We start from the raw sequence: 23239 nt of genomic DNA, 5'->3' as shown, positions 1-23239 counted from the left end.
AGAGACTGTTAGCATGGGGATTGGCAGACCTGACGACTGGATGCGTTTCAGCAGGAGCAGAGTCCCAGGTAGGGGATGGGTGTCGTTTTGTGGGCATGCTTGATGTTGCCTTACACATGTTCCAGTGCCCCGTCCCACCAGTGTCCTGCCGGTGTAAACGTATCTAATATTTCATGACGCATAGCTGAGTTCCCGGGAAGAGGAGAATGGCAAAAAAACTTCTAAGACCAACAATTTAAAGACTGAAAAGCACAGATAGTGGATGCAGCAGACACTTCTTATTATTTTTAACACTCTGCTTCAATTCAGCTCTTTGTATGTTATGACTTCGTTCTTTTCTGCGGGTGGCTTACGGACCAACAAAACCGTAAGCAAGAGCTGCCCACAGACCAGCTGTAGCACATACTTTGTACACTGCCTTCATCTGACAACAGATGTCACTCGGACATCTGTGCAGTCAAGATCTTGAAGGACTGCATGCCAGCTCTTCTCACATCGGTGAAAACCACCTCTCCCCTCCTCTGTCCAACCAAATAATGTACAAATAATATGACCAAATATGACCAGATAATGGTCATAAATTTACAGGACCATAAATCCCAGACAAGCAGGAAAGCTCAGACCTTCAACTTGTCAGCGACCTCCTCCAGCTTATCCAAAGAAACATCGAAGCACTCCCAGGCCATCCAGTATATATATTCTCTGGGTCTAGTCAGGGGTCTCCTCCGGAGCCTCGTCTCACTAGGACATGACTAATTGGAATACTTTATCCAAGAGGCGCCCACCTCAGCTGACTCATTTTGATGTAGAGGAGCAGCGGCTCTACTCTGAGCCTCTCTTGACTAACTGAACTCACGCTGTCACGAAGGGAAAGCCCATCCACCTTTCACAGAAATCTCATTTCCACTGCTTGTATCCATGAAGATGGATAGTGCCAAAAAAAACAACTGACGAAGAACAGTCACAGGTAACAGAGCTGGTTTTATTTAAAGTTTTCTTTGGTATGCGGGGAGACATTGACATGCAGAGTTGAAAACAGTCGTAATTTTTCAGTGGAATAAATTTCTTGTACTGCAACCTTTAACAGCAATAGTTTTACGACAGGTTTTGCAAATTTGCAAATTGTTCGACATCCTCCTTGTAAAATCCAAACGACAGCTAGTCTAATTCCTACAACAATGCTCCATCTCGTGGTAGATGGTTGCATAACATTTAGGACACAACAAGGTATCAAAGGGTATTCACTAATTACCAAATAATAAGTATCTAGTTTCATTCCAACCTAGGGAAACAAAAAATACATCAAAACTAGAAACCAAAATAAAAGAAATGAATTAACCTCACTAAAAAGAGTCAGTTGCTATAAGCATAGGCATGGCTGGATGTCTCAGCTTCACATTAATTTCTCTGAAGTTGTGGAATTCAGCCCTTCTTTTTGTCACAAAAAATTGGCAGACATCAGCAGTGAGCAAACTCATTTACTGTTTAGTTCAAGCCAAGATGATTAAAAGCGAGCTTGTGTCAATAGGATCTAAACAGCAGAAGCTTTGACTTTCTACAGGTTTTTCAAGCCAGGGGTGGCTCAGGTGGTGGAGCAGATCAGCTACTGATTGGAAGGTTGGTGGTTCGATCCTTGGCTTCCCCAGTCTGCATGGGCCCAAATATCCTTGGGCACAACCCCAAGTTCCCCAAGCGTCGTGTGAATGTTGGTTAGTTTGCACTTGTGTTTAGAAGTGCTTGTATGAGTGGGCGTGAATGGGGTGAATGAGGCATGTTGTGTACAGCGCTTTGAGTACTCCGGAATATAAGAATCAGTCCATGTGGGTCTACTGGAGACCTGTCCTCACACTGTCTACAAGACTGCTTTTCGATTTGTAAGAGTGCTGCTATTTTTGCACATCACACTTCAGAGCATTAACATAAGCATTTAGTACTGAAGCAGATGTTGGAAAGATGTAATTAAAGGTGCAGTGCTCTCAAACATGTGTCTGGCTTCATGGTGCTGTTTATCAATCCAACAACCTTCTCCACTGCACACAGCCTGTGTTTAGACCTAATTAAAGGCTGTGTATCAGTGCATTAGAGCAGTTACATAGTTACACAGTTATGATAACATGGTTGTAAAAAGCTCAACTTGGCCATGTTGCCACTTTAGCCAATACAGTAGCCAAAATTGACATCGCATTTTATGTATGTGACTAGAGGCCGGTTATGCTTTATAATTTATTTTAATTTAAAGATCACAAACAGAATTGGACCCTTGGAAAGCCTTAAACATCACCGACTCTTAAACATCAACACAGAATTTTACAAACTGAAAAAGGAAAAATAAAAACTTGAGCAGACTCCCTTTACATGTATTTTAGCCCAGTCCATTGTAAATGGCTAACAATCACTTACACTCACTTTCATGCCTATGATCATTTTATAATGACCAATCACAATAACATTGATGTCATTGTACTGTAGGAGGAAGCTGGATTAGTAGAAGAGAGCCCACAAAGACACAGGAAGAATATGAAGAACTCCAAACAAAAAGACCGCAGCAGGGTATGGAACTTCTTGCTGTGAGGTAACACTGCTAACCACTGCATCACTATGGCTTCCTCCATGAAACACACAACAGTAATTTAACAAAACCGACTCAATTTAAAAATAGAAGGTGACACACTAACTGTGTCTGATCTCTTTTCCAGATCGTCAGGCTCCCATATCTCGCTCCTGTCAGGTTACAGCTGAATAATTAGCTTAACGAAAATTTGAGTAAATGATGACAACAGACGTCATAAAATAACATATATAGAGCTCCACTGACGACGGCTTTTACTCACGCACGCAGGTGAACAAGGTGAACATACTCTAAGTTGATTAAATTTACTCTGATCAGCTGCTCTCAAACAGAAAATTCAAAGTTGCCCATCTCAGAGGTGATCAACTCGGAGTTTATTTTTAAACTCAGACTTTGTTGAACAGGATTTCTAGTTACAGAGCAAGTGTGCTGAGCAGCAACATTTGGGAGACTAATATATGTACTAAAATCCCGTTCGTTTAATGTTTTCTCACAGTCCACTCTAAGTATTAGGATGTATGTCCAAACAACTGTCCCATGAATGATTAAAAGAAATGCGCTCCTTCTCACAGTTGGACGTCTGTTTCCGAATCAAACAAACTTCTTGGTGCTTCTTGCAGCAAACTCAGTCTCAACTATTAAAACGCGTCAGCGATCTTTGCTTTTCCAAGACTGGCGGCAACTTGAGGTTTACACTGAGAACAGATCCCGCGACTGCACTGTATGCTAACATGACAAGAACAAGCAGCTAGCAAGTGCTAGCGAGCTCAGCTCAGAGTGAGACACGGGTTGTTTGTAAACACAAGCACGAGGGTAGAAGCGCTCTTTCACATCTATATGAGAACAGCACATCTATTAATGCCCTACCTTCAGCGCTTCAGCTGCACCTTTATGCGTCCGCCAATTTGTTTTGGGTTTTTGTTGACAAGCTGCACCGGGAACGTGGATGTACGTCATCACCCAGCGACATCCAGCAACCAAACAGATGAGGTGTGTGTGTGTGTGTGTGTGGTAAGAATGATGGGAAACTACGAAAATATCACTAAAGACTCAAGAAAAAGAAAAAAAAATTATACATCTCTCCAGGTGTCCTGCAAGCAAACATTCATATCCTTTAGAACACCTGCTTATTTACTTTCTTAAACATTTTTTTCTGCATTTGCTATATAATAGACCTCAAGTTAGAATATCTAGCTGTTTCATTAAACTATTACCAAAAAATACTGCACATTTGATATAAACAGTTATGTCATGCATACATTTTCTTCCACTTATCTGCAACTGGTTCATGGAGGCTAGTAGCCTAAGCAGAGAACCTCCTTCAGCTTATCCAGTGTCTTCATGCCACATATTTCACACACAAGGACCAGTACTATAGGCAGAAACATGGGTGTGCCATTGGTTCCCCAATTTCCCCCACTGTGACCAATTTGTATATAGAGGAAATGGAAGAGAGGGCTCTGTTATCCTATCCTGGAACACCACTGATTCAGCACATTGGTTCAAGGATGTGTATGACACCTGAGTGAAAATCAAATCTCAGGGTAAAGGTAAGGGTACACCTTTCACCATCTTAAAATGCTGTGACTGCAGCCATTCTCCAACTCTCAGTGAGTGGTACTCATGGCCCTTGATCATTGGCCATTACAATTTGCATATTACTGTTTATGAAACTGAGTTCATGACCCATTGTTAGCCAGTAATGCTAGTTTTGGTCATTATGCAAGTGTACTGTTTAGGTTGGGGAAACCTGCTGTCAACTGAGAGTGAAGAATGGCCTGTATTTGTATAGCGCTTTATTAGTCCCTAAGGACACCAAAGCACTTTACACATCCAGTCATCCACCCATTCACACACACATTCACACACTGGTGATGGCAAGCTACATTGTAACCACAGCCACCCTGGGGCGCACTGACACAAGAAGTCACTTGAATGAGTGACGAAATGTTTCTCCCACTAAAAACACAACATCCAGATGAACAGAATCAACTTTCTGGGATATATTACTCACAACATCCAACAATTCAACAGTGGGTTACAGAGGAAATTATATCTGATCCTGTCAGAAAAGTGTGTAAACAGTGAACCAAACTGGGAACATTTTTAACCCAGTGATTTTGGGTGTGTAGTGTGAAGGGTTTGTGGGAAATGCAAATAGATAAACAGGAAGGGATTACTGTTACAGTGAACCCGTTACATTAGTAGGCTCCACCTCAGGGTAGGAAATGCAGCCAAGTAATAAAAAAAGCAAAGAAAACAATGGATCCCACTGAGGCTGAAAGAATAAAAGAGATCAGGCTGGACTGTACACTGCTTCAGATGTATTTGTGTCTGACCTTGTGTAGTTTGCTACTGGAACAGTTTTAGTCCCACAGGAACTTAATTACCAACTGCAAGAAAAACTTTATGGATAGCCTTTTGCTGATACTAAACCGAGAGCATTTGGGTCTGACCTTGTTATAGCTATGAAAGTTTAATTAGACAGTGTTTTGGGAGGGATTTAGCATACACTCATTTCCTGTCCGTTTGGAAACCATGGTTGTCTTTTTTTTTTTAGCACAGTCCCATTCATGTAGTTATGAACGTCAAGATCAGAACTGAAACTGTACAGGTTACTCCAAATCAAATCTGTCATACATACATCTCTGAACTTCTGATCACACTTTTAGTAAATCACTACAAAAAAACAGCTGTTGTGGGCTTTTGTGTGTACTTCTATGTGCTTTAACATAGTAGAAAGAACATCAGTGAAAGGACAGCGTCTCAAAGCCATTATTCTTGAAATAACTGCTTACCAAACTTAAATCCCTGTTTTGTGGTAAGGTCTACATTTCAATTCGCTTGAAATTATTTAACTATAAAGAAAACTGTGCTTATTGTGTCCGTTAAACATCAGAGAATTAGAAGTCCTCCAGTTTGTCTTTAAGACTTGGGATGTCTGTATGTGAGGGGGTTAAGCAGGTCATCTACTAATTATTATGTTAATTATAAGGTTATATGTTTTTATTAATTAAAAGCATAAAGTAACCAATCCCACATATCTTGTCATGTTAAACCGCTGTTCTCAAAACTCTTGGTTAATATTTGAACTTATAAGAGGAGTGACAATGGGAAGAAACAAAAAAAGCACCACTAAGAACCGATGGCACAAGATGGCAAATGTAAATGAAAATTAAACTAAAATGAATGTAAATGAAACTGGAAGTTTAACTGGAGTCGATACAAAACTTTAAAAATAACAGCTAAATGGTTTTCAATCAGGATTCACTAACATCAGTCAGACAAATAGCTGAGGCTGAGATACGAACTGAAAAGATGGAAGATTTTGTTCAAAATGTGGAACAGTATAAGATGATAAAAATGATGAAATATCAGGAAAACCAACTACTTGACCAAGAAGGGAGATCTTTAAAGAATAAGAATATTCACTATTCCTGAAGGAATGGAGGGATTTTGTGAAGAAGCTTCTACAAGACACAATGGGGATTCACCTGGCTACAGAGCTGAATATTGAACAAACACATTGGGTGACTACTCCAAAACCCTCTGGAGACAAAATACTGCATGACTTTTAACAGGAACTCTTCAAAGAGAGCATATAACCCCTGTTCTAGCTTCACTCCACTGGCTGCCTGCCTCAATTTAGCAGTTTGGAGACAAAGTTAGAGAGACATAAAAAGACAAAGAAACAGAAAAGATTCATGGATGTAGTGAAGGAGGCCATTATGCTGGAATAGGGGGAGATGGAGGTAGATTCTATGCTAGAAGGAGCAGACAGAAGGAGAACATGACTTGGGTCAGAAACAGATCATAGGTTGGGTTAAATTAATAATAGTAAACACATGTTTTAAAGCTCAATTTTAAGGAAGAGTGGGAGTAGAGTGGCTCGCCTCCTCCTCACAAGTCAAAGTGTCCTTTGGCAAGATACTGAACCCTGAGTTGTCCCTGAAGTATTCATCAGAGTCTAAATGTGTGAGAATGTCAGACAAGGTATAGAAAAAAAGTTATTGTATGAATGTGTGAGTCATTGGGTGAATGAGGCTTTGAGTACTCAGAGTAGAATAGTGCTATATAATTACTAGCCCATGTTTTTTTTTTTACCATCTTATAAATTCAGCACAAATTTCACGTGCATTTATCCATAGAATTGCACTAACACGGTTAGTGTTAGTGGTTAGCATTAACTTTAAAATGAAAGACAAAAAGGACCACTGGCTTCAATCTGCACAAAAAAATATAAAGTGATTACAAAGAGACACAAAATCAAAAAGTCACGCAATTATTAGCAGACAGAAAGACTCCAAAAAGACACAAAAGAGGCAGAAAAAATAAAATAAGACACGAAGATAGATAAAAAGAAACTCAAAGGAGGAAGAATACAACAGCAAAGAAATGCATAAAAAGTACAGAGTGCAAAATATCACAGCACTACAGCAAAGAAACACAAAACAACTACAAAAAAAATGTACAAAAAGCCATTAGCATCTGATAGCTGTTTGTACCATCGATGCTTGAGCCATGTTGCTAATATATCGAAAAGAGTAGTGTATGATTACTTTTAATGGTGCCATCATTATGGTAGTTAGGGATATGACCTTGAGGTTCTGAAGATTTACGTATGTATGCATGCTCAGAGGAGAACAGGACTGAGGCAAGATGTTGGGCAATTCAAAATCATAAAAACAATACTTGGAGGAAAGGCCCCCTTTCAGTTTCTCTGAAATTGGAACCAGGAGACATAAGAGAATGAAGCCTCTGTGCTTTTGTTATAAGGCACACTCTCCTGTGGATGAAAACTTTTTGGTAAGTTGTGTAATCCTCCACTGTGGGCTGCGAGCTGGCACAGTGCAGGAGCTGTCTGGCTGCAGTTTCACTTTGCCTCCATGAGAAAGAATCCAGCTGTGTGCAGACTGTGTGTGTGTGTTTGGGGGAGGGGGGGGGGGGGGGGGTCTTATGAGGGTAGCCACTCTCCCCCACTCACTCTGCTATGATTTACTGTGTCACAATTTCCAGAAACTATCCTTCCTATGAGCAACTGTGTGAAAAATATACTATCATTAACATGCAAGCATATAAAACAAATATACATTTGTCATAATTTCCTGTGTAAGACTTTTCTTTGATTAACTCTTTTGGAAGTGAAGCCAAGATGTTAACCTAACCCTAACATAAACAACATGTGGAGTACCAGCCAAATCTGTTCCACAGAGGCATTAAAGTCCATTATTGTCACAGAGAGAGACCAACTCAGACTGCATGATCCAGGTTTAACCAAAACCATAGCTGTGAATAGGTGAGAGAAATGGCAGAGAAAGAAGAGGAACACAACACATCCAGGTAAAGCAGAGATGTGGCTGATGAAGATGGAGAAACAGAGGACTTTATGATCTAATTCATGAAATCAGTTTAACATACAATTGTGATTAGTTACAACTGACTAATGCATATGAACGTAAGACTGTGGTTGCATTATCTTAGACACGAGCCACAATTCAACCGTGCATTAGTGTATTACTGTAGGGTCTTTACAACATAAAACGACTTGAGGCAACTGTTGTCACTATTTAAATAATATTGAACTGAACTGCATGGGGACGAGTCAATGTCATCATTGTGCTCCACTACTTAATGTAAGTGTGTTGCTTCTTTTCATTGAGGTTTGTGGGCATTTGTTCATACACAGCTCAATGAAGGTCCCATCACAGCCTTTCAGGCGTACGGGCGTGTTTGAGGTCTGGACTTTGACTGGACCACTGCAGCACTGATTCTTTCTTTTTTCAGTTATTCTTTTGTAGATTTGCTGCTGTGCTTGCATTTACTGCCCTGTAGATGACCCAGTTTCATACAGATGGCCTCACATTTGACTCTAGAAAACTTTGGTTCATGCTCCGCTCAGTGACTGCAAGGTGCCCAAATCATCCTCCACCACTGTGTTCACAGCTGGTCTGAGGTGTTTGTGCCATTACTCCAAACGTGCTGCTGTTACTATGGACAAACATCTCTTTGGTTTTATTGTTCCAGAAGTTTTTAATGTTTTGTTTAGATGCAGCTCTGCAAAGCTACACTGTGCTTTTACATAATTTCCTTAGGGATTAATAAAGTATTCTGATTCTGTGCTGACATGTTGCTTTTAGAAGTCATAATCGCACAAACCTTTGCAAGTTGTAGTGTAATGAGTCCAAGATCAAGAAGGGTTGTTGCAGTTTCTCTGAACATTGCACAGTCAGACCTTTGGGTCTTAATTGTTTTCCACTCGTGAAGAATTTTTCTTGGGCTACAATGATGGACTTTAGATTGTTCGGATAGAGCTTTGTAACTCTTTCCAGAGTAATTAGATTGCTGATGTTTTTCTTGGGCTTGTATTTGACCAGGATATATCCTTCAATGCACATATTAAACAGATATGTAGGAGTGCTTTGTTCCATTTGCACAATATCTCTAAAATTAGAAACATCCCGATGTTGAAAAACTAGTTTATGTATTTATTACTTCTAGGCTGGAGTACTGTAATTCATTGTTGAGTAGATGATTATTATGTTCTGATATGTAAAGCGTTTTCTTTTTAATATAAATAAACTCAAGAAGAAAGATCTTTCTAGGCCAGCACTACATCAGGTCAGCATTGATAGCCACTATTTTTCTCATCAACTAAAGCAGTTTTGTCTGCCGAGGACTGCACTGGATTTCCAAGAAACCTTTTGCATCATCAATGATGTAATTTCTTTTCTTCGTGCTCTCAGGGGAGGTTTTCAGTGCAACACAGGCCCTTGCTGTTCCACTGAAAACAAAGATTTATCTTCATCTTGAAAGAAAAAGTCTGGAGTGAACATTTGAGTAAAGTCCAAAAAAATGATCTGTTATTCCTCAAGCTTCCTGTGAGCCTCCTCTCTGTAGCTGCCAGTGTATAATGTTTGAGGTTCCGTTTATTATCAAGTCGGACTGCTGACATTCTTATTGATCAGTCATATAAGCCCCCCTGGTGAGCTGTGAAAACTGAAAACACACTGCAATATTATCACATTATTCCCTTATGCCTATGAGAAGGAAATTTTCCTTGCAGCTTTAAAACACCCCTTAAAGAGAAAAAGATGTTGGTTGTTGACACTGTACCAGATTTTTATGCAAAACAAAAACAGGACTTTCAGCGCTGTCAGAATCAAAGACACAATTTTTTAGAGGAAGGCCTGCAGCCTACTGACTATAAGTTCTCTACATTTTGCAGGCCAAAGCTTAACTGGTCCATAACAGAAGCTTAGAAAGACTTAGTACTGCCTCTGAGTGGCCGTGCTTCCACATTGCAGCTCCACAAAGCATCACAACCACACATGTGCTGATTATGCAGCAAGTGGAGTCCACATCCACACATACAGTCCTTAAGTAACAGCCGCTGTACAAAGACTTTTTATTTAATGACAGCTTTAATAACAAAGGTATTGCACAAGCCATTTAGGCCATTTTTATACACCCTGTGATTTTCAGAGGCTCAAAAGTAATTGGACAACTGAAGACAACCCAGTGGATGACTGTAAAATTCTTGGTGAAATAAAAATTCCCTTCAATCACATCCTGATTGTTTAATTTACAATCCACTGTTTGAGCGGGCAATCCATATGCTGAGGGAAATTGCAGGGGCCTTAGTCTGTGTCCACTTATGACTACTTCCTGCAACAAGAATTCTTAACTATAGCATATCAAAAGTAGCTGTGGAAAACTTTTTATTAAAAAGATCTCATTCATATACAGTGGTATACAAGACTTCATTCCCTGTTAGTGGGTAACCTGTCCATTTATGAAGTCCAGAAGCTGAGGTGGGTCAGAGAAGTACAACGAGGGACACACATTAGCACTGCTCAGTTCTGTGATTAGAACTTCACCACTTTAGGCTGCTTGGGTTTGGCTTTCTTTACTGGAATGTGCACTTCCTCATGGTCTGCACTCATGTTGTTGGACAACCAGCCCACTGTCACATGATTATCTGGAAGCATATGAAGAGGGAAAGAATAAGAAACATCAGCCATGCCCCGCCCAAATCCTTTCCCATTATTTCTAGCTACCCACCACACCACAGGCTAGAAACACATTTGTTATAGACCTACAGACCTTTACATTTTCAGCTTCCTAAGCCAAAGATGTTCTCTAATTAATATCAGACTTCTGAGTGATTTTGCAAACTAATCTAAAATGGATCATTTTTCAGGTGCACTGAAATCCCAAAAGCAAACGTTTAATTCCAAAGGTACTCACTTGGAGTCTGGTGCTCTGGACAGTCCTTCTGAAAATGTTCCACTGAGCCACAAATATGACAGCAACCTCCTGCAAAACACAAGATGCAGATGCAGTTCTGTCATCGTAAAGGGTTATTTTAAACATTCAATGGTGCAAAGCTAGCTTCCAAAAATACAAATATAAAACTAGAAATGAGCACAATAGGTCTGCTTTACAGATTTAGGAACCGGATGCATAAAAACATGCTGGGTCCATTTTATTTATATAGGACCAAATCACAGTAACAGTTGCCTCAAGGCGCTTTAAAACACAAACACTTGAATGCTAATGTTCTCCTTTCTGATTAAAACTACCTCAGAGAGCTAAAAGGTTAGATGAAGACCTCCTGCCATTGTAGCTTAAAGACTGAGTAAACTGCCAACATGGAACCAGCTATCCTCTCTCATGCGAGTGTGAAATTACTTATCGAGGACATGATGTATGAATATCTGTCTTTTTACCTTGAGCGTAAAGTCCTTTGGGATTATCAGGGCAGGATCGTGACAGATGTCCAGTCTGACCACAGATAAAGCACTTTGCATATGGGTAATCACCTGAGAGAAGCAGCATGGTTACAGCAGTGTTACAGGCAAATCTGATACAGCTGTTCAGGTGTTAGTCTCTGTGTTTATTCCTCACCCAGAGCAGGGTCCACTTTAGCTTTGCATTTGTAGATTTCATGTTCAGTGGAGCCACAGCGGAAGCAGATGCCTCGGCCCATCTCCTCATCTCTGTCAGCCTCTGGACAGTCTGCCAACCCGTGACCGGGCTTCCTGCAGTTAAAACAGAACTGAGAAGAGACACGTGAGTGAGGATTCAGAGGAGCATCATAGATCACATCGGGGTCAACAGAATTTCTATAAGTTCACGAAGATTTAAAAAAACATCACAACTTCTAAAAACGTTTTAAAATATACCAGTTTGATGCGCACTGAACACTTTCATTGAAAAGTGTGTGAGCTCAATATTTATATGTCAACTCACAGCTTCCCAAATTGATCACAGAGATTTACTGTTTTTGTTTATCTTATTTTAGTTATCCTAGGATTTTTTCATAGATTCAACTAAAGAAACAGTGTGGTGTGTTTTTGTGATGAGCTGCTGGTAACAAAGCTGTGCCTAAAGTTACATGTAGGCACAACACTGGTTCGTCAGTGTGAAGTGGCTTAATAGATTCCTGTCAAAATGCCAGGAACACGAACTACACTAAAGCAGAGTGAAAAAGCAGCCAACGTCCAAACTGAAACTTTGAAGGAGCTTCAGAAAGCCTGGACAACTACGGCTAAAGAAATGAGAACAAAGTGTCACTTCCAGATCAGGTGTAGCCACCATGAAGCCTCCTGACAGGTGTGATGTTCACGGCTGTGGTGGCAGATTTCAACAACTGCAGTGCTCCCCAAATGACCACGGGTGGCAGTATCTCACACTCCTGCCCTATCTTTATTGAACTATAGCTCACCAGCTAACTAACTTTCCACAGTCTAAGACCGAACTCCATCCTCCAACATGAACATGTTTGCCTTCAAACAGCGTGGTTTATCAGAGACTAACCCCAGAATTCAGGAGTGGATAGAATGGCCTGCCTGCAGTCCTCACCTTAAACCCATAGAACACTTGTAGGATCACCTTTGCGTGCTGTTCATAACTGCTCAAAGAAGTCCTACCATTAATTAATGTTCAAACTTAAATATGACGAACCAATCTCTATTAATCTATGTACTGTAGTTTTTCAAGGTAGCAGTAGTTAAACCACTGCTTAAAAAGCCATCTCTTGACCCAGCTGTCTGAGGTAATTATAGGCCAATCTCCAACCTTCCTGTCATCTTAAAAATCCTTGAAAGAGCAGTTGTTAAACAGCTAACAGATCACCTGCAGAGGAATGGCTTATTTGAAGAGTTTCAGTCAGGTTTCAGAGCTCATCCCAGCACAGAAATGGCTTTAGTGAAGGTTACAAATGATGATAACATTGTATTAGAACATGCTGTAGGTATTACAGGTACTGCGCTGCAGTGGTTTATATCATATCTAATAGACTCCAATTTGTTCATGCAAGTTAACCTTGTGGAGTTCCGCAGGTTTCCATACTAGGACCAATTCCGTTTACATTACATGTATAAACTGATAAAACTTGGGTTTTTTTCCATCTATCAGCAAGAGTACTGAGAGCACTATGTGGGATCTTTACCTTACAACATTAAACTGATGTAAGACGATTACAGCTCAAACCACAAATGGAATTTCCTTACAAATACAAGCTTTCCAGTTGTATAAGATTTATATATTGTTGAAACAAAGAAATAATGGACCAAACACAATTTTCTTCACTTTTTGTGTCTACTTTATTTTTTCAGACCAAATGTAGGTATTCTAATTCAATGAACTGTGAACTACTACTATTACTACCACTACTTCACTACTGTGAACATGTTGGGAGTTTCCAAAAGTCTTAGTTGGGAAAATGTTTCAGACTTTCAACAACTCACCATTTTGTTCTTCTTATTGGTCTGTCTTTTTATCCTCCTGTCCTCCCTCTTCTTGTCCTTCTTTAGAGCATTTTGCACCTCCTCTCTGAGCTCATGCTCTCCCTCCTGACTTTTTTTAGCCAGGTGCTGCCCCGTTTGCTGGAGATACTCCAGGAAGCCGTTTACATCCTCGCTGACGTACTGCTTTTTCTTGCCGTTGGGTTTCTTTATAGCAGACCCACTGGGCTGTGTCTTTCTCAGAGGATTCCTCTCAGCTACTCCTTTAACGCCAGCAGTGCTGCTGCTGCCACCGTCGCCTCCTCCGGCTCCTGGTGGTCGTCTTGTTCTCAGCTGACTCCAGGGGGTGGCCTCCGCTGGTTTGTGTTTGTGGACGTTGTTAGCTCTCGCCCACCTCGTCATGACTGCAAACAAAACACTGAAGCACAAGAAGAAGGATTTCAAAGGAAACGTGGTGACATACACTTCATCAACAGGAATATTTCCAAACGTCTTCATAAAAGCATTCAGATATAGATGGGTGAATAAAGCCTTGGTAAGCTTTTGAGGTTACTTCCTGGTTGTACTGAAAAATGATTTGAAGCTTAAAACCCTCAAAGATGGATCCTACCAGTAACATCTATTGGTCAGCTGCAATTATAGCAGCCATGACTTCTAAAGCAACAGTAGGCGTCACCCCTACCTCATTTTGACCCCGTAGAAATTAATGCTAAACTAGTAATAGGCTGCCCCACTAGTAAACCTGGTTACGTAGCCCTTGTTATTTGGACACCTTTTGACATGAAGGCTGTTGTAAAATGATCATAATAACCTTATAAAGTAATCTTAAATACTGATATTGTCAAATCCCACTTAAAATTGGAACAGAAATTAGATGAAAATGAACAACTTCATCATTACTGCTGTTATTGCAGGTAGGAGTTAAAATGATCCCTCCTGGCTCTAGTGTTAAATGTGTTGTCCTGTTAGATTTCAGACAGTTTTGTTTTGTGACGTGAGATGACAGACATTTTAACATCACAGTGTTGGAGGTATGATTTTAAAGTCTGTGAGTTCTAGCAACTGAAGATCTCTCCCAGCACCATGAAGCAGGGAGGAAACACTGAACATTCCAAGTCTCCTCATAATGAATGAAACAGCAGCAAAGATTCCAATCAGTCACCTCACTTCAGAGAAAATTAAGACTTTTGTACTCAGCCATAAACATATTAGAAATATGGTATCTTACCAGAATTCCCATGATGCACTGGTTGCATCGTCACTAACCATACATTAATACACCTCTCTGCATTTAATTATGAATTATTATTCATCTCTTGCTCTCTTCCACTGCATGTCTGCTTCCTGTCTTCCTCCCCTCATAGGGGCCATCTGATGTTTGGGGTTTCTCCGTATTGCTGTTGGGGCTTAACCTTACAATACAAAGTGCCAGTCCAAAAACAAATCAGTCCAAGGTACAAAGTTTTCGAAGGAGGATGCGTAGTTTCTAATGTCCCCTCCACCGCTCATCGTTGTTTAAACGCAGCAGTGAACGTGTAGCATTTCCAAATCAGTCAAAGCTTCAAACCAGCGCATGTAGAGCTGAACCACATGCTCATTAACACATTAACATGCATCACTACCGCAGCCTATTCTCTTCTATCGTCAACGACCACTGAGCACGTACCAAACCCCCTGTCTGCTCGACATTTTGATAAAAGTGTCTTTACAAATGTCAAGAAACTTCGGCTAAATAGCGTTACCTCCCCACGTCTTCAGCCCGTGTTTGGTTTTTAAACCGGAAATACTTTCTTTTTCTTAATGGTGATTTGTGTGCATGTGTATGGCGCAGGTCTGCCACCCTTTGGTGTGGAGTCATTACTGCATATGAGCGCAATAATAAAAAATAAAGAAATTAAAAAATACATTTAAAAAACTAAATATATATAAATGTGTGTGTGTGTGTGTGTGTGTGTGTGTGTGTGTATTGTGTAATTTGGAAAGTTATACTTTCTCCACTGCTGATAATAAAATATTAATATAGTATAAATATTAATAAATTAGGAAAAAGGGGGCCGTCTGACTGTTGTGGTTTCCTCTGTTTTCTCTGTATTATTATAGGGCCTTTACCTTCACTATAAAACACTCTGAGGTAACTGTTGTTGTGATTTGGTGATATCTTTAAAAAAAAAAAAACAGAAAAATTTGAATAGATGTGTGAAACCCTACACCATAAACTAGCATATTAAAATGTATTTATGTATTGCCTTATTAAAACTGTGAAACCTCCTCCTATGAGCCTCACAGGACTGAAGGAGGAAGCAGCATCAGCTCACAGCTGATTTTATTTAGTGCAATTAATGAGGATGAGGAGCTGGAAGCCTCACTTGTGTCCTGACCTTAAACAACATGCTGCAAATACTCTGTGTTGCTCTTGTGTGTGCAGAATATCTGAAAGACGGTAAAAAGTCAGCATCTAACATGATTATTTTTTTAAATTACATTTTTCCTCTTTAAATAAGCAAGCGGGTGTTTTTCTCTCCTGTTGTGTTTCAGTGTACTGCAGTCCTCTACAAGAAGCCAAACGAGGTATAATGTGTTCACGTTTAAGCCTGGAGGGATGAGTGTCCTGGTATTTTAAATATCAGAACACTCTTGAGCGTTATGCTGTGTAAATGTGTTTTTACAGCTCTTAAAGATGACTGGCTAATCAAGGCGGTGCATTACATGGAGGAAAACCCAGAAACTTTAGAAGGTGAGCCCTAACAGTGTTTTGGTCATATTTTTTCTTCATACATGATGCTGTACCTCACTGCGCACAGTCAGTTGTGCGCAACCAGGAGCCACAAGCTACCTAGGTTTATTCAGTGTTAGTTAGTCATATGGGCTGAGTTAATTCTTCTAGATGGAGTTTGATTATTAATGGATCAGATCATTTTGGCTAACTAGGAAGCACCTCAAGGGTGTGGCTGATAAATGTTTTATCAGCCGTTATTTATGAAGTTTTTAGGATATCATTTGTAGTTAATAGTCAAACCTTTTCAAAACAAGCACTGGAAACCTTAAAGTTATCACATGAACTAATGGTAGAAAATAAGTGAATGTGATTGAACAATACAACTTTGTAGTAGCACTTTGTAGCTTCATGCTGATCTCCTCTTGTCGTTCTGTTAGAGCTGATGGACAAAAACTATGCTTTGGCAGAAGGAGACATGGTGCTGTTGGTGAGTTACCTGAGAACACATGCCAAAACTGAGGCAACAGATCCACAGACAGACTTCTACACAAAATTTGGTTTGAAATGTCTGCACATTGAGTTTAGGAAAAAAGTTTGCAAGAATCGTACTCTTTGTAAATTATGGACATAACCACAGCCATGTTAGTGGGACCTGTGGTAAACTTCCAGCTGAGCATTTTTGCCACCATAATTCTAGTGTTCTGAATCCAAACATGATCAGAATGACAGAAACTAACAACAAGGTGGGGCCTTGCCTCCTTTGAGTCTAATGTGAACCATAATTTACAAAACAAATTCAGAAGGGCATGAACATGGCAGTTAAGACCAGAAAATCGTAGGAAAAAGTTCATTGAGGTCATTTAAGCTTCATAACACTGAGCAAAGATGTGATGTGGACTAGGCAGTCGGTGAACACTCTAAGTATTTCATTTCTTCTGCAGAATGACAGGAATGCAGTGAGCAGTAGCTGGCCAACTCTGGAGATACCCTATATCATTAGCCCAGATTTAGGTAAGCACAGTATGTGCATTTCATTGGATCTTTGAGAAGTCTGTCTTACTGCCACTTTGTTTTTCAGCTAGTCGCACAGATGATATTCTCTCTGCTATGGAGATGGTGTCCAAACACACCTGTGTATCCTTCCACAAGCGAACCATCGAGCAAAACTACCTGCTCTTCAAAACCAGTACAGGGTATGTAGTTTTCTGAAGCTCAGTCTAAACTCTGTTTGAACTGCAGTTGGAGCTCAGATTGTATGCTGAACACCCCAAGTTTTCTGCAGCACTTAGTGTTCTGATTGGGTTTCTGAAATATTGGGTTTCTGAAATATTCAGTTTCTGTATCTTAACATGACAATATGACATCCTGGCTGCAGAAACCTCTGGCCTGTACTGCAGGTCAGCATACTCAGAACCTATATCAGGCTTCACTAAATCTAGTAACTGCTATCACGTAACAGAGAATCACTCAGCAATGTCAGTCTACAAAAGAAAAAATGGTGAATTTGGTACTTCAGTCATGCCTCAGAGCTCATGACTGTGAGGATGGAAATGGATCAGTTGAAAGTGAGTTTAAGCACCCTGACCAAGGCACATAACGCTGGTTTAAAAAGAAAAAGACTCTCCTCACTGCTGGCAAGATTAAGTACAGCAACAACTGCTTTTTATTTTTCAGATATTAATGTTTAAAGATGGATGTCTCATTTAAAAGAAAAAAAAAACAAAAAAACAGGACACTAACCTGCAGTTTTGTTCTAGCTGTGCGTCATTTGTGGGCTTAAAGGGTGGCGAGCAGCCTGTTTTTGTTGGGCCCCAGTGCATGGTAGGTAACATTGCACATGAGATTCTTCATGCTCTGGGTTTCCACCATGAACACACAAGGATGGACCGTGAACAGCACATCACCGTTATTCACAGCAACATTATGCCAGGTAAGGGTTCTCCTCAAATATTATCTGTACTGTTTAAACGCTATGGTAGCTAAATGGTCATAATGCTTGGAACTTGTACAATAAGAAAAAGTGTTTTGTATGTATGTGTTTTTCAAACTCCAGCTTTCCCTTTATTTGACATAAAAAAATGAACCTGTTTACATGTGTGAGGCAAACACAGCTCTCATCTTGGAAGATGAGCTTCACCACAGTTTACTGCACATTGTGCATTTACCAAAACTTTTTGGGGGTTATTGATTGTTTACACTCAGGGAAAGTACACAGCAAATTCAAAAGTGTTAAATTTTTTGGTGTTAATAGTCTCCTTGCAAAAGTAGAGTTAATTTTACTCTAAGCAGAGTCACATTCTTTTAATGTAACTCTGAGGTGTAAAATGATAGTAGTTAAAATCGAGTGTTAAAAATGAGTGTTTCTCTGTCAAATCTGGAGGTGTTACAATGGAAACATTAACTCTTGACCTCTTAACTCTGAACTCCTAGAGGGGCTATGACACCAACAGAGTAAATTCACAGACTCCGCCCCCAGCACGGCTCCAATCGAAGCTGAAGTGAAGCCGTTTCAGAACATTTTGCTCTACATATTTGAGTTGTTTGCCATGCTTGGTAAGTCATTTTTTCAAAGATTGTTTCAATTGTTATTAGCTTTTACTTCTGTGGCTCTTTGGAGTTGAGACAAAGCTGTGTGGAAGGCATTAGCCATGTTGCTCGGTGATAGCATAATATTCTGTTTTAGCTAGCTGAAAGGTATTGTTTGCGGGCAAATACCACAGCCTTGAAAAAAAGCTTGCATGTGAATTTTCAGTCAAATCTTTGGTCAAATACACCTAAAACAATGTCTAGAATGTGAAATGTTGGTATAATGGTGCTACTTGAAGCCTGAAAACGATCGCCCATAAAAAAAAAAAACAAAAAAAAACCGAGCAAACAGCAGTAGCAGACGTCCTGACTGGATTCTACGTTAGCATAGATCCCTCCAGAGTTTTGTGCACACGGTTTAGGTAAAAATGAAAAAGGTTGAGGTTTTACATTTAGTTCAGTATTACCTGTTGCCTGTGTCCTTGTCTTTTGGGAAAATACTTTACACAAGTAATGGCTCAAAGAGGATTCCTTTTTTTTTTTTACTGTGCTGCAATTGTTTACTGGATTATTTGTGCTGTTAATTAGTGTCAACTAATTTTTATTCGATCTCCACACAGGATATGCTTGTGAAGATGGAATATGGGGGAGAGCAGAAGTGCGTTGAAGTTCCACAAAGTGATGAATGAAGGACATGCATATTGTATTGAAGAAATAAGTGATGAGAATGCTGTTATTTGCATTTACCATGTCAGACCTTTTGAGAAACAAAATTCTAATGAAAGTGAGAACATGTACACTGTTACGTCTTTCAGAAAATGTTTTGAAATTGTGGTGCACAGTTCAGAATAAATGTTTTTCAAAAACCATTGCATCTTTTTAGTAAATGTTTATTTCCAAAAGAAATTTCTAGAAGTTCAGAACAGTAAAATTCCCGCTTTTTAGAATGAATTAGAAGATAACTCTTACGTAGTTAAACTAAAATACTCTTTGAGAGTTAATATATAAACTCTTAACACCAAGTGTTAAATTATCAACTCCAGACAGATTTGGTGTTTAACACTAAATCAGAGTTAACGTACCAACTCTCCAAAAAGAGTTAAATTAACACTCTCTGGTGTGGACCCATATAGACACTTTAATAGTGTTGAAATCAAATCCGACAGTGTTAATTTGGACATGCTGGATTTGCTGTGTATCACATGTCTTTCAGGGATGGAGAAAAACTTCAGAATGCAAGATGGCGAGACCTTTTCTCTTCCATATGACGCTACCTCCATCATGCACTATGGAAGGTACAGTACCCAAAATGACAAATGCATAACAAACCGTTTCTCTGTAAAGGTTATGTGGTACTTCAAGGTGATTACTCTTGTGTCAGGGATTTTTTTTCAGCGACCGGCCTGCCCACCATCTTCCCAAAGAAAGATGTGAAGGAAATGGGACAGAGAGATAAACTGACAAAGACTGACATTGAAAGGGTTCGACGTCTCTACAGCTGTGGTATATTCTCAACTCTGCTCACTGCACATAAATTTCATTTGTGGTCTCCACATTTTGAAGCTTTAAAGTTAGTGTGGCCACCATATTTTTTGTTGGAACCAGAAGTGATCGCATGTGGAATCCTAGCAAGGTGCACCGAGGCGCTGTTTGGTGCTAATGTGGAGAAAGTGATCCAACAAAATGTCTGGGATTGTCCATCAAAAAGTTGTCAGCCAAGCTGCCTGTCAAAGTAGCCATGCCTCTGAATTCAAGTCTTACCCAAAACCAAGTGAGTTGTAAAGATCCATTAGCTAAAAAGAGCACCCCAGCCTAATATAGGACTTTTGTTTTCCCTCCAAGTGGCAAAAGTGAGTTTCCTTGTGACAACCATTTTGCATTTTTAATCATTTTATATGTACATATGATTTATATATACAGTTAGGGCCGTATGTATATATATTTAGACACTGACACAGGTTTTGCCTGTTTACTAAAACATATTCATATTGTTGACATGGACATAATGTGTAGACTCTCAGCTTTCATTTGAGGGTATCCACATTCAAATTGGATGAAGGATTTAGAAGTTTTAGTTCTTTAACATGTGCTACGCTATTTATTTTTTTTAAAGGGACCAAAAGTAATTGGACAATTGACTTAAAGGCTATTTCCTGAGCAGGTGTGGACAATTCCTTCATTATCCCATTATTGATTAAGAAGATAGTAGGCCTAGAGTTGATTTGAGATGTGGCGCTTGCATTTGGAAGATTTTGCTGTGAACCATGCGGTAAAAGACATTTTCTGTGCAGGTGAAGCTGTGAAAACGGAAACAAAAAAAAAAAAAAATCATAGAAATTGCTACAATATTAGGAGTGGCTAAATGTACAATTTGGTACATCCTGAGAAAGAAGGAAAGTACTAGTGAACTCAGCAATGCAAAAAGATTTGGATTCTTTGGACAGATTCTACCAGAATGATGATATACCACATCACCTGTAAAACATGGCACAGGCAGTGTCATTGCTTGGTCGTGCATGGGTGCCAGTGGCACTGGGATACTAGCGTTCATTGGTGATGTGACACAGGACAAAAGCAGCCCAGTGAATTCTGAGGTGTTCATAGACATGCTGTCAGCTCATATCCAGCTAAATGTAGTCAAATCGATTGGGTGGTGTTTCATTATACAGATGGATAATGGCCCAAAACATGCAGCCAAAGCAATCCAGGAGTTTATTAAAGCAAATAAGTGGCGTATTCTTGAATGGCCAATTGAGCATGAATTTCATTTGTTGAAAACCTGAGACAGGCCCACAAACGGAAACTGAAAGCTGCTGCAGTAAAGGTCTGGCAGAGCATTAAAAAGGAGGAAACCCAGCATCTGGTGATGCCCATCAGTTCAAGACTTCAGGCTTTCATTGGCAACAAAGGGTTTTCAACCAAGTATTAGATATGAATATTTTATTTTCAGTTATTCCATTTGTCCAAATACTTTTGCACTCTGAAATTAAGGGATTACGTACATGCAATCTTTATGTAACTCACTGAATTAAAGCTGAAAGTCTGCACTTCAACCGCATTTCAATTTAAAATTCATTATGGTAGTGTGCAGATCCAAAATTAGAAAAAAAAAAAGTTCTCTGTACAAATATTTATGGACCTAACTGTATAAAATATGCCAATGAAATGTATTGGCAAAGGACATCAGCAGTTACCTTTGTGTTTACCCAGAATTTGTAGCACATCTGGTTAAAGTCTGAACCACTCTGTAAGCCGTCCAATATAATACCAACATAAAGGAAAATCTGTAAGGAAATATAGGGTGGGCTTTGTAATTTGTTACTTACCGCATTCAACAGTTGAAAGCTGGAATAGATACCTGAGCTCTGGCCTCAATAGCAAGTATAAGAATAACTGAAGGAAACTAAAGACCTAATAATAAGTCTCACTCTGAACAGACTCACAATGTAAGTCAGCCAGCAGAAATGGCCAAAACACTAGTGTGGCAGAATATAGACTTTAAGACCCGAATGAACAGATTACAAAATGCCAGAGGGGGGCTGTGTTAAAGAAACTGCTAAAGTCTCAGAAATTAAGGACTGAAAAGATGCAAACCAACTACAGAGAGGGAAAAATGTCAAACAAAGAAAAGATGTCTGACCGAGACATGGCAGTCAAAGGATGTTGAACTGACAACAAAGATGCCCTTGAAAGCTGATTCTGTTCATCTGGAGTTTGCAAAATTAAAATTTAAAAAAAAAAAAAAAAAAAGCGATGACCTGATGATCCCAGAATGTCCTTTCTGGGTTTTCCTTGCCTCGATTATTGAGGATGCATTTGGATGTACAACGAAGATGATAGCAGCAGTTTAACTTCCAGAGATTTAAAAGCTTATTAAAACCATTTATTAGACAACCATTTATTATATTTTTAAAAAGTCAAAGTTAACTAGTAATTCTATACATGCAGACTCAATGAGTTTAAAAAAATGCTGTTTTTAATCTTTGCTTGTTTCTCATTTTTCCAAGATTCCCTTAAACAAACTGAGAAGGAAAGCCATGACTGGGATGATGTCTGATCTCGGTGCCACCGATGGAGGCTATGAGAACCAGATTACTAGCATTGTGGTTCTATCTGCCTACTCCAGCACCTGAACAATGACACTAGCAGTCAGCAAACAAACTAGTTGTCATCACTGACACATCTATTAATGAAAATATGCTGGCCAGGATCTGGTGGATTCATCTCCACTGTTCAATAAACCAAAATACTTTGTTTCTCTCTAACCAGAATTTGTTAAGACTTTATTGTTTGCACTTTTTTTGGCTTCTGGGGGAAGAAATGGTAGGCTTGATGATCAGATGTGCACACTGAACTCACTCAATTTCTGAATTTTAGAAAAATAGACTTCAATTAAGGGTAAAAGAAATATCACAAAGGAATACAGGTGATGTAGTTTATAGTGCGATATTTGGGTTTTAAAGAGCAACACCCATATTCTCACGAGAGCATGGGTGTAAAAGCTGTTCTGATCCACACTCCAGTCCAGAAGGTGGCGGTAATGCACCTGAAGGTGTTTGGCAACCGGTATAAAAAGATAGAAGGCCCCACAGAAACCAGTGTGAGTATTCCAGTTTGAAGGACCACTTATTCTGATGAAAATAAACTGGTTGGCTAATAATTGATATGAATATGTTTATT

General features: G+C 39.5%; 3 protein-coding genes across 6 annotated transcripts in view; 1 reads left to right on the top strand and 2 right to left on the bottom strand.

The window, feature by feature from the left end:
- Window positions 1–3557, bottom strand: part of xrcc4 (X-ray repair complementing 4) — a 28245-nt gene extending 24688 nt beyond the window's left edge. Inside the window, exon 1 of the mRNA XM_086301812.1 lies at window positions 3437–3557. The gene's annotated coding sequence lies outside the window, so the exon portion shown is untranslated. The remainder of the gene's footprint in view (window positions 1–3436) is intronic.
- Window positions 3558–9960: 6403 nt separating this feature from the next.
- On the bottom strand, window positions 9961–15175 carry zcchc9 (zinc finger, CCHC domain containing 9). 3 transcript variants are annotated; one of them, XM_086301809.1, is made up of 6 exons: window positions 15060–15175; window positions 13321–13735; window positions 11477–11627; window positions 11299–11391; window positions 10817–10885; window positions 9961–10547 (listed from the first exon to the last, which is right to left on the bottom strand). In XM_086301809.1, exons 1-6 carry the CDS (start codon window positions 15173–15175, stop codon window positions 10435–10437), a joined length of 957 nt encoding a protein of 318 aa, XP_086157935.1. In that variant the 3' UTR covers window positions 9961–10434. The 3 variants fall into 3 exon arrangements, with proteins under 3 accessions (XP_086157935.1, XP_086157937.1, XP_086157936.1); XM_086301811.1 differs by lacking the exon at window positions 15060–15175 and adding an exon at window positions 14984–15007; XM_086301810.1 differs by lacking the exon at window positions 15060–15175 and adding an exon at window positions 14546–14967.
- Window positions 15176–15588: 413 nt separating this feature from the next.
- LOC147326521 (hatching enzyme 1.2) lies at window positions 15589–22839 on the top strand. 2 transcript variants are annotated; one of them, XM_086301807.1, is made up of 10 exons: window positions 15589–15757; window positions 15853–15885; window positions 15986–16051; window positions 16471–16520; window positions 16975–17044; window positions 17112–17226; window positions 17791–17963; window positions 19773–19854; window positions 19941–20062; window positions 20165–22560. In XM_086301807.1, exons 1-10 carry the CDS (start codon window positions 15706–15708, stop codon window positions 20293–20295), a joined length of 894 nt encoding a protein of 297 aa, XP_086157933.1. In that variant the 5' UTR covers window positions 15589–15705; the 3' UTR covers window positions 20296–22560. The 2 variants fall into 2 exon arrangements, with proteins under 2 accessions (XP_086157933.1, XP_086157934.1); XM_086301808.1 differs by lacking the exon at window positions 20165–22560 and adding an exon at window positions 22567–22839 and having other exon boundaries at window positions 15592–15757.
- Window positions 22840–23239: the final 400 nt, after the last annotated feature.

This window comes from Aulonocara sp. 'chitande type north' Nkhata Bay, linkage group LG7 (assembly GCF_057382095.1).
Source record: "Aulonocara sp. 'chitande type north' Nkhata Bay isolate Kocher_YH1m ecotype deep benthic linkage group LG7, A_spYH_male_GT1.1, whole genome shotgun sequence".
Classification (NCBI taxonomy): domain Eukaryota; kingdom Metazoa; phylum Chordata; class Actinopteri; order Cichliformes; family Cichlidae; genus Aulonocara; species Aulonocara sp. 'chitande type north' Nkhata Bay.
Note: the sequence above shows the minus strand (reverse complement) of the source record. Positions and strands in the feature narration are given on the sequence as shown.

What these genes read in the sequence shown, in the direction of transcription:
- zcchc9 (XM_086301809.1), bottom strand. Translation starts at nt 15,175, where the DNA reads ATGACTCCACACCAAAGGGTGGCAGACCTGCGCCATACACATGCACAC. An exon ending in TAAAGTGGACCCTGCTCTGG is followed by an intron (nt 11,392 to 11,476) that starts GTGAGGAATAAA and finishes TGCTTCTCTCAG; the next exon opens with GTGATTACCCATATGCAAAG. An exon ending in TCCAGAGCACCAGACTCCAA is followed by an intron (nt 10,548 to 10,816) that starts GTGAGTACCTTT and finishes ATATGCTTCCAG; the next exon opens with ATAATCATGTGACAGTGGGC.
- LOC147326521 (XM_086301807.1), top strand. Translation starts at nt 15,706, where the DNA reads ATGCTGCAAATACTCTGTGTTGCTCTTGTGTGTGCAGAATATCTGAAA. An exon ending in CTCTTCAAAACCAGTACAGG is followed by an intron (nt 17,227 to 17,790) that starts GTATGTAGTTTT and finishes GTTTTGTTCTAG; the next exon opens with CTGTGCGTCATTTGTGGGCT. An exon ending in TCCATCATGCACTATGGAAG is followed by an intron (nt 19,855 to 19,940) that starts GTACAGTACCCA and finishes CTCTTGTGTCAG; the next exon opens with GGATTTTTTTTCAGCGACCG.